Below are 17,921 nucleotides of genomic sequence, written 5' to 3' on the forward strand. Positions count from 1 at the left end.
GGATAAAGTGCGCAATAGACTGACAACTGAATAAACAAGAGACGACCGCGACCTGCCCCACAAACAAATGACACGCGACGACTCGCGCTGGGTGTAGCTGATAATGCTGCCTATTTAATGGTACTGAGCTTGGGCAACGACGCGCCCAGTACACCCTACAACACAGTTGGTTGGTAGGGCGTCATAATTGTATAATTTGCTTGAAGAGACCCCCACTACCCCTGCCGCTCTCTGGCCAAGGTGTTGGAGCACTTGGGAATGTTGTCAGTTATCGTGGCTATCGTTAGTTTGTTGCCTCTTCTTCTTCTGTATTTCTCAATGCGGTGGCGTCTGTTCCCACAATTTGAATGCTGCAAAATGAGTCGAGAGTTGGCTTGATGACTGACTGAACTCAGCTGAACCAAGTGAACTGTGGCCGCTGATATGCCTCCAGCTACCGTACGGCTTGAGCCCTTTATAATGACATTATCATTGCAACGCAGCGTTGGCGTCGGCGTTGCTTCCCATGCGCTCCAACTAGACCACAAATGCGGCCACATGAAATGGAAAACTCTCTGTATACTAACAGACCATATAAATATATATATAGTTGTTAGTGAAATCTGAAATCTGAAATCTCTAGTCTGGTAGACTGAAATTTGAAGATTGCTTCGCGTGTCTCGCAATGCCAAAATGAAAAGTCTCGTGTTAATGCAAATGTAAATCATTTGGTGTTGTTGCTGCTGCTGTTGCTCTTGTTGTTATTGTTATTGTTGTTGTTGTTTCTTTCTATGCATAAACAAAGTTTCACTAATGCCATGCTCTTTTGATTTTCTTTCTTTTTTACAGGCGCTTAGTGAAAAATTATCAGCCCAAAAAGAAGGAGGAGGAAGACAATGAGTAAGCACAAAAAAAAACTAAAAAATAAAAATAGCAAAAGATAGTTATAAGCGTAATAACAATCATATAATAAGAAAAGTAAGCGAGCTGTTAGCTGCACCTGCTCAACATAGAGATACCACGTAACTAAGGGCGTGTAAAATCAAAGATGTTTTTAAAGCATGGAATGTGTCAAGCTGATCTATATTTTAGTTTTTTTTTATATTTATAAAAAGTAGTTAAATACATGCTACTCTTTAAATTGAGCATAGCCTTTGCCCTACTTGGTGCAGGGTATGCGTAAATTGTTGATGGGTTTCTTTAACACGATTGCGCAAAAGTTTTGTTAAATCTTTTGGAAAATTATCCATAATTTGTTCGATTTGCTTTTTGGCATATGTGTTAGCAACGTGTTAAGTGGATTTTGGCCAACGTTAGCACTGGCTGTCTATGAGCAAATCCATTTGGTTGCTTTGTGCGTGCCTGTCGCATTTCATTTGCGGCGCACTCACACTGGCATGTGGATGCATGATTCTGGCTACTTTAGGTTCCATATTCCATGTGTGGTCTGAGAATATTGTAAGGCCTGCCACTCAGTTTTAATTACATACGCTCGCAATGCTCGAATCATTCCCCACTTATGCGACCGCCTGACATCATGGCCCGCAAATAGCGCGACGCGATTTTTGTTTTCTTCCTCTCTTTTTGCGAGAATTTGTAATATGACAATGAAGCCATTCCGTCCAAGTTGAAGAGTTGGTAATGAAATGCCAGGCAGCTCTCAAGCCCGATCGACGTATTGCCATATACAGTTGTAAAAATCCATAAATTTATTCATGATTGCCGCTCGGCCTGGAACTGCTCCATATGCGGATTGACAGTCAGAGAGACGGAAAGACAGTAAGACAGATAGGCAGTGGCGACGACAGCGTCGCGTGGGTGTTCAGTGCGCGTCACAAAGCGCGTGTCCAATAAGAAGGCCATAAATCGGCATAGCTAGCAAGTTGGTCTTGGTGCTTAGGGAGAGGCATTCGAAATAGTTTGTAGCCGTGAGGCGAGAAAAGGCGTGGGATGACGGTAAACCCAGTTAACTGATTGCCTGATTGCCTCACTATTTACAGATTTACATCGAGGCAAGCTTTCCGCAATCTGCTCAAGGAGGTGGGCGATTTGGCGGGGCAGCGCGAGGTTGTGTCCGAGACCCTTCAGTTGCAGATAATTCACGGCGTGTCGGTGCTATCGAAAACACTGCGAGAGGAACGCAAGGTAACGTATATTTTGCAAATATCTATTTGTGTGCCAGATGCTAATTACATTTTCTCATCTCTTTATAGAAATGCCTTACAGATGGCACTATGCTACAACAGACCCTCAGCTCACAGCTCTCGTCATTGGAGCGCGCCAAGCGCAACTATGACAAGGCGTATCGGGACTCCGAGAAAGCTGTTGAGAATTACAAGAAGGCTGACATGGATCTCAATCTGAGTCGCGCCGAGGTGGAGCGTTACAAGAACATTATGACATCCAAAATTCAACAGTCGGACGATGCAAAGAACGAATATGCCAACCAACTGCAGAAAACAAATAATCTACAGCAGCAGCACTATGGTATACTATTGCCCGCCGTATTCAATCGGCTACAGGAGCTAGACGAGAAACGTACGCGTGGTATACGGGAGTTCATTATTGGTGCCGCGGACGTGGAGTCCTCTGTGGCGCCCATTATTGCACGCTGCATGGAAGGTATTGTTAAGGCGGGCGAATCTATCAACGAGAAGGAAGACTCGTTAAAAGTCATCGAAAGGTTTGATTTGAAACTGAATTTTTTCTGTGCTGTCACAGCTAATCACTGTCAACATTTTAGATATCAATCGGGCTTCACACCACCAACGGACATACCATTTGAGGATCTGTCAAAGATGGATCCCAGCGTTGCGCCTCAGTCCAACTATAGCAGTGTCCCCTACAACCACTTGACCATTAAGGGCGGCACGCTCACCGCCGCCAAGCTGAAGAAGGCCCGCGGCGGCATCTTAAATAGCATCTTTGGCAGCAACAAGGTGAGAGCAGTCGTTGGCGATGCCTGCTTCTGGTTCTGGTTTACCACTTAGCTGTCTCTTATTTTTTCTTTCAAAGAGTGATCCTCTGTTATGTATATGTCTCTATCCTATCTCTATCATTGCCTGGCACACACTGTCACTCTCTCTCTTTCTTTATCTCTTTTAACTTCTGTTTGTTGCGAGAGATTCCACCAGTCAGCACAATCGCCTCTTGTGTTTCAGATGCTTCTTGATTAGTTTTAAGTTAATTCTTAAGTCGTAGGCTTTTGTCTTCTACTTATAGTTTTACTCATGCTGTCTCTATTTTTCTGTTCTTATTTCATTGAACGAAACAAATCGAAAAATCGTTATGCCATTTCTTTAATTTACGTTACGAAACTAATGGACGCTGGTTCCACGTTGCTGTAAGTACCAAGTGTCCAGCTGCCTGCAGCTCTCACCCAGGCAGCTCAGCGCCGTTTCGTTTCGTGTCCACCAAACTCATGTCTTTCCTGTCAACTAAACCTAAACAAGATTCTTGCAGTCTTTCATCTACCCAATACTTGAAACCCTCAATACAATTAACAAATGCATACGAATTTATATATTTTTATGTCTCTGTTGTTTGTCACGTTACTAAACAAATGTTATATTACGCAACAATTGGCCGCCTACGCTTTTCACACACGCTTTTCCATTTCTGACAATTCGCCACAAATCGATCAAAAATTTTCACAAATATTAATTGTAATTAACTCTTTGATTTCTTTTATACATATTTGTTGCTGTCATACAATTTTCTAACACAAACAAAAACATGCTTTTACTTACACAAACATACATATACACCACACACACCAACATCCACACATGCGGAAAAAACAAAATGTGATACGTTTTCAATGTAATCAAAATATGTGTATAAATGAAATAACAATAATCAAATCGAATCAAATCAAATCAATTCGCTGCCAATAGCAACGGCAGATAATTGAAGCTTGTATCACGATGAAGGTATGATGTATATTCCAGCTCTACTAACTAACTGCTCTTAACACCAATTAACTAACTAAGCATTAACTACTAATCACAACTGCTAAGCATAATCGCCACAAGCAACTTAATTAACCTCTTCATTGAGTATCACAATCACTTTGTACACCTAACCTTAAGAACAGCATCTGAACTAAAACCTAAGCAATGATATATAATATTCAAGATAGTTTAACAACTCATTTCTTAAATAGTTAGTTTGATAGTTAACGCAACATGCCAAAGCACAACACTCACACATTGCAGAACAAATAATTTACTATAAATTATAATTTATTTTTTATTTTATTTTTTTTAAATTATAAAAGAAAAAGGAATGCAAAAAGGAATTTTTACTAATTATTTTTATTATTAATCCTTTCATTTGTTGGAATTTATTTGACTTTCTGTTCAGGTCCTTATTTGCTTTTATCTCCTATCTGGCGTCTGCTATACGTTGTGAATGTATTTGTATACAATTGTTGTTCCATCATTTCTGTCTTGTATAGTTCATTGCACTTCAACATACCCTATAAATATATATATATATAATATATAGATACAGCTGAGTTCACTGACTAATTATGTTATATATTCGTATCTAGAATTCACTAACTGCGGACGGCCAAAAGGAGGACTTTAGCGATCTGCCACCGAATCAGCAGCGCAAAAAGCTGCAGGCGAAAATTGCCGAGCTGCAGCATAAGGTCGATCAGGAGACGAACACCCGCGATGGTCTGATGAAGATGAAAATTGTTTATGAGGCAAACTCCTCGCTGGGCAATCCGATGACCGTTGAGGGTCAACTGAACGAATCCGAGCACGAATTGGATAAACTGAAAATGAATTTGAAAAAGTATCAAGGCTTTTTGGACAAGGCTAATCAGCTGCAGGTGGCCAACAATAGTCCGCAATCGAATCGTAATCAATTGCAAAACGGACACCGAACATCCAGGTGAGTGTCCTAGTCTTATTAAAACATTCCAATAGTTCTGCTCAATTGTACTGTAATGCTTGTCTTGTTTTCACAGACATTCCAATGGCAGCGCCAGCGCTGATGATCATCATGACGCCGATGATCAGCCCGATGATGCTGGCAGCTTAAGCAGGTCAGATTCTGAGGATAATGTGGCGCAAATACAAAATGGGCATAATAATAACAATAACGGGTACACTCATAAGTCTACGTTCAATGTTTATATATACGCACACACAGCTACACATTAATACAAACACATACACACACACACACCTACATACACATCATTCGTACATTATTGTAAATCGTATATCACTTATGATTTGGCTCGTTTTCTTACTCATTTTGTATAATTTTCATTGTACATTATTTGGTGGCATTGATTTATTATTTTGTTGGTTTTGGTTCCTTTTGTTCAGTTATTTTTTTATGATTTGTCATAAGCAAAGTGTTTGAATAATAAGAACAAGTGCCCACTAAAGAAAAAAGTCCACAATATGCCAAAGAAACAAAATTTGATCTTATTTGTATTCAATTTACTAAATTCTTTTTAGTTCGTAATCATTTTAATTGCTTACACCATACATATAACACGTAATAATATCCAAATTGCAACTTCTTCAAATATTTCGTTTCATTTTGCCTTTCCATGGTGAAATCCAGCAGTTCGGCAAGTCCCGAAAGCGGACTAGGCACCTCGCACACATCACTGCCCGGCTCCGGACAGGGCAGCGCCAATGAGAATCCAATTGGCGAAGAGACGAGCTACGAAGCGGAGGTGGAGCTGCTGCAACCACTTGGGACATGTCGTGCACTATATCCCTTCGAAGGTACGTATTTAAATATTGCAATATATAACAAAATACTAAAAGTTTAATATCTTCTCTATGACAGCTACCAGCGAAGGCAGCATACCCATGAGCGAGGGCGAGGAGCTGCAAGTGATTGAGAATGATCAGGGTGATGGATGGACGCGTGTGCGGCGGGCGAACAACTCAAATGGCTGGGACGAGGGCTTTGTGCCCACGAGTTACATCGAGTGCACACTCTTTGCTTAGATTATATTAGGCGGCAGGAGCGGGCAGTTAAACAAATTTTAACTACTTAACAGCATTTGCATATGTTCCATACATTTGTGTACTTTTGTCATAACTTTGCGTTATTCTGGACAGCCATAAAACATCAATACCACAACTATCACGAATATACACATTCTCACTCTCACACACACGCATCTTACGCACAACCATGTACATTCGACTTAAGATAAGCTAAAAATATCATTTTCTATTCGCCCATTTGTACACTTACTTTGATTTACTCTGGCATTGATTATGAAGTAGAGATATCAAATGCGAGCACTAAACGTAGCTACTTATTTATATATATATCTATATATATATAAATATATATATATTATATATATAAATATATATATAATATGTGCACCCCACGAGCAGACCTCACCTAATTGTAAGCCAAACTGCAAATTATTCCCTTTTTCACAACAAAACAAGTAAAACAATCATGTATTAACTATTTATATACACAATATATAAAATGTAATTTAAATGACACTCAGAGAAAAAAAGAAGAAAACCACATGTTTCATATTCATCATGAAAAATTAGCTGGTAAACATATTGAAAGTATATTCATAACGAAACGCACCTGGCAATATGCTTACTAGATTTATTTTTTATAATCACATTTCATATTTAATGGCACCTGCTACTTTTCGAGCTGACCAAGAAAAGCAACAGTTATTGTGGCTATTAGATAAAGAGAATACACTAAATGATTGCACCATACATCATTGATAAATATATATATATAAAGTATATACATATATACACATATATAGAAAGAAATGCATTAAACTGGAGAAGAGAAAACGCTTCCCTGGACCACATTCAGCAACATTCAATGAAAGTCGACTTAAAGTGTTAATTATAGCAAAAGTTATGACAATTTTGCATTGTGCATGAGGCATATGCGAATTGGAGAGCAAAGAACGCGTTAGCTTGTTAAATATGGAATAGCAACAATTGTACATTTTACTTTACACTTTATGCATAAAACAAAAACAAAAAACAAGAAACAAAAAACTTAATTATAATTTTATACCTAAATAACTTTTGTATTGCTTTTGCCTTGTACATTTTCACACATACACACACACATACCTATACACACACATATATATGTTTAAACTATGAGATGATGAAAAAGAGCTAAACACAAGATTTAATTAAAATTCAGAATAAATTTTGTTTTAGGGTCCCTTAGTTCTTTAAGTTGACAACTTTTAAGACTTAAGTCAAATGCAAAGCCACTCGGCGCTACCTTTTGTTATGTTGAACGCCGCTTTGCAATACATTTATTTATACTTTACATACATAATATATACTATATATATATATATATATAATGGAAAAAAAAACATGAATATATTAATAACCATAATCAAAAGTTAAAAGTCTGCGGCATAGCGAACGCTTCGTAGGCCTGGCAAGTGAATTAGTTTCTTAGTTAGTTTCTACTGTACTAGATTTTTTTTTGATTTGGCCCTCTGCGCGGCGAATGGTCCGTTTTGTCTGTAGTCTGAGTGAACTTGCTCTATAAACTATATACCTAAGCAGGTTGTAAATATGCCGAAACAGCTATCCTTGCATAACTTTTCTGTTTTATTTTTCGCATCGAACAAGTTTTTGAAGATTTAGCATTTATACTGATGAACAATTGAGTGTGGGTTACCTTGTTCAGTAAACTAAAACTAAACTAACAGAAAGCCTAAACTAAGCAGAAAATATAATTCCAAAATTCTGAACTATATATAAATTATTCTTAATGAGAAGATGTTTTTCATGAAATGAGAGCTGAGCAAAATTGATGTGGCAATTGGTGTCATATGTGGGCGCGGTCGTCCAATCTAAGAGTGAACATCAGAACATATGTAATTATAAAATAAACGAAATAAAATGAAAACTTATTGAAGCTGTTCTATTTTCAGTTGGTGCTGGTCTTGGCTAAAGCTAAACGAAAGCTATTTGGTATGGCATACGCGTTCAAAGAGCTGGCGCCACCTGTTGACGCGTAGCAGAAGTTAGAAATAGTCTGTTCAACGAATTTAAAGATTTTGCTGGGGTGTTTTACGTTTAGATTTAATTGTCAGTATTATTACTATTTATTATAAATTTTATTAGCGTAGCTTTTATTTGTTTTTACTTAAATCTAACATGGCTGCTGCACATATAGACGACGTATTGGATTTAATTGGTAACTATATGGCCTATATCAGCTTAGTCAGTGAGCAATTTCGCCGTAGGCTTCGGTTGGATGCAATTACTGATGTGTATCGCCTGTACCTTGGCCAGCATATTCATTGTCAATGAAATCGTTGGCATCAATGTGGTTTCCGTTGACATATCTTGCGAGTTCTCACTGTGCAGTCTCGAAATGTCGCTGTTGTCCAGCGCTGGCTTTGCTGGCTTGATTTTGGCATCCCATTATGCGGGCTATAAGACGGATCAGATCGGCAGGCGCAAAGTGATGTTGTATTCGTTAGGCATGGCAGTGACATCGTCGCTGATTTCATTATTTATGCCAAATTTTTATGTATTCATACTATTGAGATTCTTGACCGGCTTTTTGTGGGTACGCCCATACGTTTCGTTTGGCTAATACTGTAGCAACAGCACTCTGCCCCACAGTGTCTCCGGTGCCAGCATCAATAACATTACGTATATCTCAGAGTTCACCAAAGTTAAAACACGCGCCTCGACTATCAACCTCATGTGCTACGCATTCCCAATCGCTGCTATTTATTTGCCATGTAAGTTGCAACTCCCTCTGCCTGCTCCGCTTCCCTGACTCCATTGCTCTCCCCTCAGTTGCCGCGTATCTTCTGGCGCCGCTTGATCGCATAATGTTTACCTTGTATAAGTTGAATTGGCGCGCTTGGCGTCTCAGTATGTTTATCAATCTAATACCGGGAATTTTATCTATCATCATCTTGGTGTTTCTACCCGAGTCAGCGAAGTTTTTACTATTCGTCGGGAAGGACAAACTGGCCTATGAGACTGTCGATCGGCTCTACAAATTGAAGCGAAAGCGGGACTTGGCAAGCATCGGCATCACGGCCATTAACGATCCAGATTCTCCTGTTAAGCTGAAAGAGAAGAGCAATTGCTGCATAGAAATATGGAGGGACACGGTGCCATTGTTCAAGCGACCCTATGTGGCCAATTTTATGATCTGCTCCATCATACTGTGTGGCATTTTGTTTGTGTGAGTGCGTCTTAATGGCTCTTTAGATAGTATTCTATGCTGGTTTTCATTCCAGGGGCACTGGCATTTCGTTGTGGTTCATGGAGCTACGTCAGCTAATGGGCAACACGCATATGACCGTCTGCCAGATGCTGCAGGAGAACAAGTCGGACATCGGCAACACGAAACACGATTGTCCCTCGAGAACGTCCATTTTAATCGACTGCATCTTCTTGGGTGGCACTTTTCTCAGCTGTTGCATTTTGCTGAGCCTGTTCCTGTTATTCATGCAACACTATCAAATACTATTCCTGTTCACAACTATCGCAACAGTTTGCGGTCTGTGCCTAAATTTTCTGTCTAGCCAGGTGCCCATCCTTGTCGCGACGGCGCTGTTCACCACGATGTGCACCAGCTGCATTCCGCTGATATCGTCGGTTTTACTTGATCTAATGCCTACCCATATAAGGTGATGGCAATTCTTCTGCTTTGGGCCGTGTATTTAGTTAATTTTTATTTTCGCAGAGGCATGGCCATCAGCATGGCCTTTCTGTTTGCGCGCTTGGCGGTTATTTTGGCCAATATTTTACTGGGCTTTTGCATGGTCTCTAGCTGCTTGCTAACATTCAACATTTTTGTGGCGGTTACACTGAGTAAGCTGTCAACTTGTCTACTTGATTTGCGCATTGGAAAAGAATTTCCCTTCTATTTACAGTGGTGGTAATATTAACGTGCCTGCTGCCCAAGTAGTATGCAAGCTCGCTCAAAAGCTCGCTGCACTGAAACGCTTTCGCCATCTATATTTCAATTTTTGTCTCGCCTTGTAGCTTTGGTCGATATTCAGTATAATGTATATGTGTTATATAAAAGATCTTAAGAGTAAATCAGAATAAGAGTACGTAAATTCTCAAATAAATATTGTTGGTTTATTGAAACTCAATTTGATATACATATATTGTTGTGGGTGTTTTTTGTTTTTGGTTAAGCTACATTTAGTAATATTAATATATGTACGTTCATATTGTTCACATCTGTCTATATGTATATATGTATATATATATATTGTATTAAATAGTTTAATGCCAGTAATTTCTAATGTTTAACAAAGTTTTTGTTTTTTTTCGTTTATTTTTATATACTCGTAAGCCATGCTACACACACTCTGCACTTTTAAAGCGCTGTCCTTAAACTTTGCTAATCCTTGTCCTCAACGCTTCACGTTGATATGGTGTTATTTTTACAGTGTTCTCTTCGTTTTCAGAGTTCAATTACAATTTGCAACGAGTAAAAGTAGTAATAGTAGCTAAGGTACAGACCGCACAAAGTTGATCAAATAGACTTAAGTTTCAGTTACAGCAATAGTTAGTATTAAGATACCTAAGATTAGCTGAAAATATCATAAGGCTTTTAGAGCCATTATAGAAAATAGAGTTTCAACAATGATTACAATAGAGATGTCTCAAAGCACAACCAATTTTTAGTTTTCGTTTCATATAATTTCGTTTAGCAACAATATTTTTAGTTTTTTTTATTATAGAAAAGATTCTCGGATCAACAGCCAAAATGTGAAGAATAATTCAACAGAAGTGTTTTTTTAATTCTTTCCTTTCCTCAATGCCACATGGAGGTTTTACCCTGACTACCCTGGACAAGTTACATATATATCTGTTCTCTTTTCCTTTAAGCAGTTGCACATTGACAAAATGGATTATTTCTTAATCTAAGCTTTAAGAGGCTTTTCCGAAAATAACAATATCTAAGAAATACTTAGGAGTAGCGCTTTATGTAGAACTTTTTCATTATATATACCACTTTGAAGTCCTTTTGCTAACTAACGGTAAAAGTTGTCGCAGCTGCAGTTACCGTAAAAGGGTATTCGTTTGAGGCTTTCAGTAAGTAGATAGTAAAAAGTTTTAGTTTAAGTGTACTCTAGTTTAAGTATTTATAATATGACACCAGTGTATGCTAGAAAGTAAATATGTTTTAACAATTTCATTTTCTCTACTTTGTTTTGTTTTTCCTTTTTCTTTTTATTTTTTTTTTGTATATTTGCCAAGTTTGAAACTCCAAGTTGAACGTTGATTTTGCTTACAAGTTTGCAAAAAAAAAAAGAAATTAATTTTTATATTTTTGCAAAGTTTTTTCTTGGTTTTTTTTTTTTAGCCAAGTATTTCATTACAAGAGATTGTCCTGTCGAAAGTCAAATTTAAGTTATGGAAGTTTAGGAATGGGAGCTGGCTAAACGGGCAGGAAGTTGGGGGATTCGATCAAAGCAAAAAGCTTTTCAACTGTCGCGTTGCGCCTACCACACAGACTACCGAAAAAATGACTACAGTAAATTCGTCTTAATCACGCTTTAGTCGCACTCGCACTCGCACTCGCTCACTCGCACACTCGCACACACTCACACACGCATGCACAAGTAGATTGTCATATTAGTTTAGTTGTTTGCGTTCGTTTTATCAATTGATATCGTTTGTTTTCCGTTTGTACACTGAGAAAGTTGTAGCTTTTGATTTGTGTTTTCTTTTTGGTTTTGCAATTTGAAACCTTTGCGGGTTTACGTATTACTGTGTATTACTGTGGCTCAAGGAATTTCAACTGCTTCGCCTCTACGACTCAAATAGTGGTTAATTAGCGCTACATTAATTAAACATTTAGTTTATATATATTATGTGTAAATATAGTTTCGTTAATATAATGTCTTCTATAGTTATACGCCTTCGATTTTCTTGCCCTTTCGTTGACTTGCCTTAACGACCTTATTGTTATTCGTTTTCAAATAGTTTATTGGATTTTCCTTTCCCTCCCGATGCATTTAACACTCACAAACACAACAACAACAAGCAAAAAAATATATATATATTTATGTATTTTTTTTTTTGTATTTTAGTTTCTGTTCTGGTACTCTCATTTCTCAATTATTGTGCTCCGAACGGTTTGCCATAGTGCTGCCTTACTGTACCTAACTGTACTTACAAAGCTCTCTCCCCATATACACAACTCTAAAACATCCAAAAACGCTGTCAAGCTCATTTAACTACTATAACTATGTGGGGCGGGGACATATAATATATTTATATATATTTGTGGGGGGTTTGGTGCTTGCTTTGGATTAAAACTTTGATTAAACAACAAATGTTTGATTGGCCAGCTTAAACACTAACAAATTGAGCTTTTACTTTAAGCAGTAGCATATCGTTAAATATTGGTGTTATGCATTTCAATTTTATTGTTTCTGTTGTCGCGCGCACTCGCGTGTTCGGTCAAGGAGAATTATCCGAATCGGAGCCGCCGTAGCTGTGCATCGGGAATAGCGGATACCAGCCACTGATATGCTGTCCAATGTTCACTTTGTCCAGATTCACCTCCGTGCCGCCCAGGCCCTGATTGTGCTCGAAGCCGACGCAGCGCTGCCAAACCATGATGACAATATTTCGGCCAAAGACATCAGCGCTCTATATGGGTGTGTGTGCGCGTAATTGGGTGCATGTGTGTATGTGTGTGTGTAAAAGTAAAATTTATTTGCATATAAATTGCATTAAAGCCAGTCGGAGTAATTACTGGAAAATATACATATAAATATAAATACAGCTCTGGCAGTGCCAATGCCCGTGCTTGCTTGATTTTCTATACTTGCTTTACGAATAGGGTATATTGACTTTACATTATATTAACGCCTGTTTAGAGTAACTATATAATTTCTACATTTTTCCAATCAAACTCTTAAAAACCTCGTAAGATCATGTCAAGTGTGTTGCACAGTTTTGTAGCTACGTTTTTGAAAATTGTTCACAGAGTATTTCGCGCTGCAGTGCAGCCTCTTCTGTCAAGCCAATCAACCCACAACTGCGCAATCTGCTGCAAATTGGCCGCCATTAATCGCATTAAAATTCAACTGGGAACAACAGCTACCGAGCACGGGCATTGAGTTGCCGGACAATGTCGGTTAACGCCATTCGAGTCATCATCATCATTGGAACGTTTGCTCACCTGGTATTTGATGGTCTGCTTGTAGAATGGCTCTGCGGCATGCCGCACTACACGCGTCTTCTTCTTGTGCCGCAAACGTTCGCCATCCTTGATGTAGCACTTGACATAGGTGTCCGGCGGCGTCTCGCAGTCCGCGTTCACAATGTTCCGTGCACAAATTAGCTGTTAAGGAGAGAAGTCATTGATGAACTGTGGTCGTATCAGAGGGTCGTTTGATAAATTGGTTTTCTGCATAATACTAAAAATCGATTTAAATGAATATTTTCATAATGGTTTTATATTGTTAAGGTCAAGCTTTTATCTTATTTCTCAGTTGACCCTCGCTTTTGATTATATACATATATATTTGAAGTTAATTTCATAATTATATTTCTTTGCCACACTTACCTCCACCTCGACATTGCCTTTAATTTTAACAAAACCCATTTTAAGCTCGCCATAGCGCGCCGTGGTCAGGCGGTAGCCCTTGGGATGTATCTGGGAGGGGCCCAGCTTGAGCCCGTAGCTGGATTCGCTGCCCGTGATTGCGGACACGTTGACATAGCTGCCGCTTAGGGTTTTCACCACGCTCTGCTTCCTCTGTGGACTGTCGCCGCTGTCCGTGCTGGTGCGCTGATAGATGCTGCCCTTTCGTTGAGGACTGTCGCCGCTCTCTGTGCTGGTGCGCTGATAGACGCTGCCCTTGCGCGTGGGCGTGCCCAGTGGGGGCGTATCACTGGACGATGGCACATAGACGCTGCCCTTGCGTTGCAGCGACTGCGAGGCATGCGCCTCGCCCAATTGAAACATGCTGCCCTTACGCTGCTGCTGCTGCAGCTGTGCGGCGCTGAGCATGTCCTGACCACGTAAATTGACCATGCTGCCCTTGCGTAGTGTCTGCTGTTGACTGGCATCGCCTAGGCCGCTGCCGAGAAACTGGCTCTGCTTTTCTTGCGCCACATTCGAGGCGGAGGCGGCTTGCTTTAGCCTGGACAATGCCTGCTTGGCGCTTTGCGGTGGTAGCTGATTGCCCGAGCCCTTCCAGCGGGGTCTAAAGCGTTTGTCTTCATCATCGGACGGTGGACTGGTCTCCGTTGTGCCAATGCCAACTGGCAGATGCTGTTGCTGCAGCTGCAACTGTTGTAGCTGAAGCTGTTGCAGCTGCTGCTGCTGCTGCTGCGACAGATCCAGTATGGAGCTCTTGCGACTATTGGGACCACTGGGCAGGCCGGCACGGCTGGCACCTGCGAAGGTGATGAGTGCGGCAAACACAAACGAAATTAATGCAATTCGGCATTGACACGAACTGAAGGTCGCTCAACTGAATGAAACTTCAACTCAATGTACTCAAGGCTTACTGGACGAAATATGAAGAGTGTTACACGGTCTATAACTAAGTCTAAGGTCTAAGAGAAGAGAAATGCTTTATGCTATGACAGAACAGAAACATGCAAATTAACAGCTAACCGGTACACCGTGCGTATGCGTGATATTATCAAGAGACATATATATTTCTTATAAGTGTATGAGAAGGTCTGTGTTTATGAAAAGCATTTGAGCACTTTTCATTAAATATATTAAGGTAATATGTGAACTCATTGTCACACTCCCTTTTCAGCTCAAGGCAATTGACACATTACACATTTTTAGTAGGTATTATTTAATTTGTGTTCGTATATATATTTTTTTACTTTTTTAACACTATTATGGGTGAATATAATATTGATGATGCGTTAAAAGTGATTGGTAAGTGCATTGTAGTATTTCAGTCAGGCTGTAAATTTTCCATCGATCCACAGGGTTTGGGCGGATGCATTTTATTATATTTATCTGTTGTGTCACGCAGCAGATGTTTATAAGCAACGAACAGTTCGGAATCTCGCTAGTGATTGTTGCGGCTAGCTGTGATTACTATGTGAGTGAGCACCGCATGTCTTGGCTAATGTTCTCCACATTTGCGGCCCAAGTGTCCACGAGTCATTTTATGGGCTACCAGGCGGATAAGATTGGCCGTCGCAAGCTCCTGCTCATCGCCTCAGTATTGTGCATATTTTCGTCATTCATGTCTTCTCTGATGCCAGATTTTTGGTCATTTTTGGCGTTTCGCTTCTTAGTGGGTGTCTTGTAAGTCTGGCAATTGCTGTTTATATCAATTAATTTGTTGTCGTCAGTGTGCCAGGTCCCGGGATGGCATTGTTAACGTACTTGAGTGAGTTCACCAAGGTCGAGTTGCGTCCCAAGGTTATCAACTTTTTATACTACGCCATAGGTTTCAGCTTAATCTATATGGCAGGTAAGCAATCGCAGCTTTATCAATAGATATCCACTCCTTCGCTTTCTACACTCAGCCGTTGCCATGTATGTGCTACCGTTGGATCTACGTTTAAGAGTTCACAAAGACTATGCTATTACCAGTTGGCGTATTCTTATGTGGGCCCAATTGGTGCCTGGCATTATTTCGTGCTTCATGTTGTGGGGTATGCCTGAAAGTCCCAAGTACTATCTATCTGTCGGCAAGTCGAACGAAGCGTATGCTGTTTTGGAGAGATGCTGTCGCTACAACAAGGGCAAGGATGTGACGCTAAAAAGCCTTGGAATTGACTCCCTAAAAAAACCAGAATCACAGGTTGACCCCTCGCTAGCTCAGAAGAGGTGAGTGGCGCTAGATTTTTGAATTACCCTTAAGTAGTCTAACGCCTACGACTATATATATTTTTTTCAGGGCATGTACACGCATCTGGTACGAAACAAAGCCGATATTCCAACGCCCACTTTTGACCAAAATGTTACTCATTATGTTTAGTATGTTTCTGTTATTTGGCACGTATGTAGCTGGCCATATCATATTATGATCTCGATCTCCTTTTCTATGAGCTATGCTTACAATATGATCTTTAAATTGTACTTTTTATATTGTTTAGGGGGTTTGGCCTAACGGTTTGGATACCTCGTGTTCTCAAAATGAGTAATGATCTCCATAAAGACCTAATCCTCTGTGATATGATAGAAATGTCAAATGCTTTAAACATCAGCCTTACCGATACAAGGGTTTGTTTTTTATTCGTGATCATGTGCTGCTGCAGTTTCATTAAAAGCCATTTTACAGTGTCATTTAAGCATGAGAACTATGCTGGCCTCTGTTTATCTCGGCGCTTGCACTTTAGTTTTCTCAGTAATGATAACCTTGTTATTGTTTTGGGTCCATCTTAAGACTATTCTCTTGATGTTCGCTGTGCTTAGCATTATGGGTGGTACCGTATTGAACTTTGTCAAATTACACGAACTAGTCGTCGTATGCTGTATCCTCTTGACGATACCTCCCTTGTGTTGTGTAAGGTTGGCTTTGTCGATACTCATCGATTTAACACCTACACATTTGAGGTAAGGTAACAGCTCTTGCCAATTAGCAATTCATAAAGTCCATTTTTTCATATGTAGGAGCAAGGCGGTGTCATTGGCCACGATGTTTGGGCGCATTGGTGTTCTGTTCACCAGTATGTATGTGGGATATACCTTGGACTTGAACTGTTTCTTTACCTTCAATTTGTTTGTTTTGTTAATGTTTGGTAAGTGGCAAATTCATATAGAGCGTACGCTTTCTGGGATTAACCTTTTAATTGTAACTTAGCTTTCTTTATGGCTGTTCTATTTCTGCCTTACGACACAAGGAGTGGCTCAATATCATAGCAATGGTAGCTTAACGTGCTTCAATCATTGTTATATCTTTGGGATACTTTTTACTTTTTAACCAGAAATAGTATTAATGACAAGTAAAACGTTTCGACAAGCGATGGGGAAGTAAATTGCAGTGAAGATGGGCAGAGAGCTCAAAATTGACCGTGGATCGCCTAATCGAAAGTAACGTAATCTGAAAACTTTTCTATTTTTGTAGAAATTAAAAAAAAAATACATTTTTCCATATAATTTTTTGCTGTTCTGGCTTTTGTTGCGTGACATCAACACACAAATATTTGCCATGGGTCTTAATTTGCGGCAGCCATAGTTGATTTCCATATTTAACGGCTTGTTTGTGGTTCATGGAGCAGACGTCCCACTGCCTCGCCTTCATATTTTTCTTTCATTTTTGATGATTTTTTCTTTTCATTTCTTATTTTTGTTCACTTGGGCCTTATATGGCTTTTCATATTTTGCGTGTCGCTGGCTTTTTTTTAACTCAATTTCAAGGCTGAGCTATTTTTCGGGCCTGTTGAAGGGTTTAGGCAGCTGTCAAGGAGTTGTCTGTGGCACAGGTAATGGGACGTGGCAACTCGCCGCACGGACGTGAGTGTATGTGTGTGTGGCTTTGCATTTTAAATAAAATTTGTTTCAGGCTGCTTTGTTGCCTGGCGCAAATAACAGCAATAAGCTGAATTAAGCTCAACCAAATGATGGCATCAAAAGTTTTCACGAGTCCTGGGACTTGACTTATCCGCTCTTTTTTATGCGCGCGCAACACAGGAATTACATATGTGTGTGTGTGTGTCTGTGAGGAAGTTGGGGATGAGAGTGCGGCTTTATAATATGCCAAGAGATGTGGCAGAGGGGAAAAGGCAATTCTTAAGCTCAGGCATCGTGCACTGGTAGCTGGTAAGTGTGTGTTAATTAAGTGGCATGCAGCTAGAATATTCAAAGGAGAAATTCCTGAAAGTCCGTTTCGAAATAAACCAGAGACACAAGCACTAGTCAGGCAAAAAAAAAAAAGCAAAACTGCAACTCAAAACTGAAACTCAAAACGAAAGTTTATTTTGCATTCTTACCAGTGGGTGAGTTGG

The 17,921-nt window shown here is 39.7% G+C and overlaps 4 protein-coding genes across 17 annotated transcripts in view; 3 read left to right on the plus strand and 1 right to left on the minus strand.

Moving 5' to 3' along the window:
• LOC111604762 (formin-binding protein 1-like) overlaps positions 1 to 6,284 on the plus strand; it is a 33,026-nt gene extending 26,742 nt beyond the window's left edge. For 2 of the 6 annotated variants that reach the window (XM_023322955.2, XM_023322960.2), the window contains exons 4-11: positions 829 to 879; positions 1,980 to 2,124; positions 2,193 to 2,662; positions 2,723 to 2,918; positions 4,535 to 4,884; positions 4,961 to 5,098; positions 5,572 to 5,738; positions 5,803 to 6,284. In XM_023322955.2, coding sequence (XP_023178723.1) covers positions 829 to 879; positions 1,980 to 2,124; positions 2,193 to 2,662; positions 2,723 to 2,918; positions 4,535 to 4,884; positions 4,961 to 5,098; positions 5,572 to 5,738; positions 5,803 to 5,966 — 1,681 coding nt within the window. In that variant the 3' untranslated portion in view covers positions 5,967 to 6,284. The remainder of the gene's footprint in view (positions 1 to 828; positions 880 to 1,979; positions 2,125 to 2,192; positions 2,663 to 2,722; positions 2,919 to 4,534; positions 4,885 to 4,960; positions 5,099 to 5,571; positions 5,739 to 5,802) is intronic. The other 4 variants (XM_023322957.2, XM_023322956.2, XM_023322958.2 and 1 more) reach the window with 4 other exon arrangements.
• Positions 6,285 to 8,076: 1,792 nt separating this feature from the next.
• Positions 8,077 to 10,032, plus strand: LOC111604771 (synaptic vesicle glycoprotein 2C-like). 3 transcript variants are annotated; one of them, XM_023322970.2, is made up of 7 exons: positions 8,077 to 8,187; positions 8,237 to 8,561; positions 8,622 to 8,743; positions 8,802 to 9,198; positions 9,254 to 9,646; positions 9,703 to 9,830; positions 9,893 to 10,032. In XM_023322970.2, the coding sequence occupies exons 1-7, from the start codon at positions 8,148 to 8,150 to the stop codon at positions 9,925 to 9,927; spliced, it is 1,440 nt and encodes a 479-aa protein (XP_023178738.1). In that variant the 5' UTR covers positions 8,077 to 8,147; the 3' UTR covers positions 9,928 to 10,032. The 3 variants fall into 3 exon arrangements, with proteins under 3 accessions (XP_023178738.1, XP_023178740.1, XP_023178739.1); XM_023322972.2 differs by lacking the exon at positions 8,237 to 8,561 and having other exon boundaries at positions 8,110 to 8,187; positions 9,893 to 10,030; XM_023322971.2 differs by lacking the exon at positions 8,077 to 8,187 and having other exon boundaries at positions 8,490 to 8,565; positions 9,893 to 10,030.
• Positions 10,033 to 11,354: 1,322 nt separating this feature from the next.
• Positions 11,355 to 17,921, minus strand: part of LOC111604750 (regulating synaptic membrane exocytosis protein 1) — a 51,955-nt gene continuing 45,388 nt past the window's right edge. For all 4 annotated transcript variants that reach the window (XM_023322931.2, XM_023322933.2, XM_023322930.2 and 1 more), the window contains 3 exons: positions 13,558 to 14,393; positions 13,171 to 13,332; positions 11,355 to 12,635 (listed from right to left, as the gene is read on the minus strand). In XM_023322931.2, coding sequence (XP_023178699.1) covers positions 12,444 to 12,635; positions 13,171 to 13,332; positions 13,558 to 14,393 — 1,190 coding nt within the window. In that variant the 3' untranslated portion in view covers positions 11,355 to 12,443. The remainder of the gene's footprint in view (positions 12,636 to 13,170; positions 13,333 to 13,557; positions 14,394 to 17,921) is intronic.
• LOC111604751 (synaptic vesicle glycoprotein 2B-like) lies at positions 14,745 to 17,009 on the plus strand. Of its 4 annotated transcripts, none has more exons than XM_023322935.2 (9): positions 14,745 to 14,895; positions 14,949 to 15,273; positions 15,321 to 15,442; positions 15,498 to 15,801; positions 15,872 to 15,973; positions 16,071 to 16,197; positions 16,256 to 16,530; positions 16,588 to 16,715; positions 16,778 to 17,009. In XM_023322935.2, exons 1-9 carry the CDS (start codon positions 14,856 to 14,858, stop codon positions 16,834 to 16,836), a joined length of 1,482 nt encoding a protein of 493 aa, XP_023178703.1. In that variant the 5' UTR covers positions 14,745 to 14,855; the 3' UTR covers positions 16,837 to 17,009. The 4 variants fall into 4 exon arrangements, with proteins under 4 accessions (XP_023178703.1, XP_023178704.1, XP_023178706.1 ...); XM_023322936.2 differs by having other exon boundaries at positions 14,996 to 15,273; XM_023322937.2 differs by lacking the exon at positions 14,745 to 14,895 and having other exon boundaries at positions 15,183 to 15,262.

The sequence above is a fragment of the Drosophila hydei genome, unplaced genomic scaffold (genome assembly GCF_003285905.1).
Source record: "Drosophila hydei strain 15085-1641.00,03,60 unplaced genomic scaffold, DhydRS2 tig00000001-arrow-pilon, whole genome shotgun sequence".
Classification (NCBI taxonomy): Eukaryota; Metazoa; Arthropoda; class Insecta; order Diptera; family Drosophilidae; genus Drosophila; species Drosophila hydei.

Excerpts from the sequence above, each read along its gene's own strand:
- LOC111604751 (XM_023322935.2), top strand. The coding sequence starts at position 14,856 with ATGGGTGAATATAATATTGATGATGCGTTAAAAGTGATTG. Across the intron at positions 15,974-16,070 it reads ATGTTTCTGTTATTTGGCAC|GGGGTTTGGCCTAACGGTTT; the intron begins GTATGTAGCTGG and ends TATATTGTTTAG. Across the intron at positions 16,531-16,587 it reads TTAACACCTACACATTTGAG|GAGCAAGGCGGTGTCATTGG; the intron begins GTAAGGTAACAG and ends TTTCATATGTAG.
- LOC111604771 (XM_023322970.2), top strand. The coding sequence starts at position 8,148 with ATGGCTGCTGCACATATAGACGACGTATTGGATTTAATTG. Across the intron at positions 8,562-8,621 it reads AGATTCTTGACCGGCTTTTT|TGTCTCCGGTGCCAGCATCA; the intron begins GTGGGTACGCCC and ends TCTGCCCCACAG. Across the intron at positions 9,647-9,702 it reads CTAATGCCTACCCATATAAG|AGGCATGGCCATCAGCATGG; the intron begins GTGATGGCAATT and ends TTATTTTCGCAG.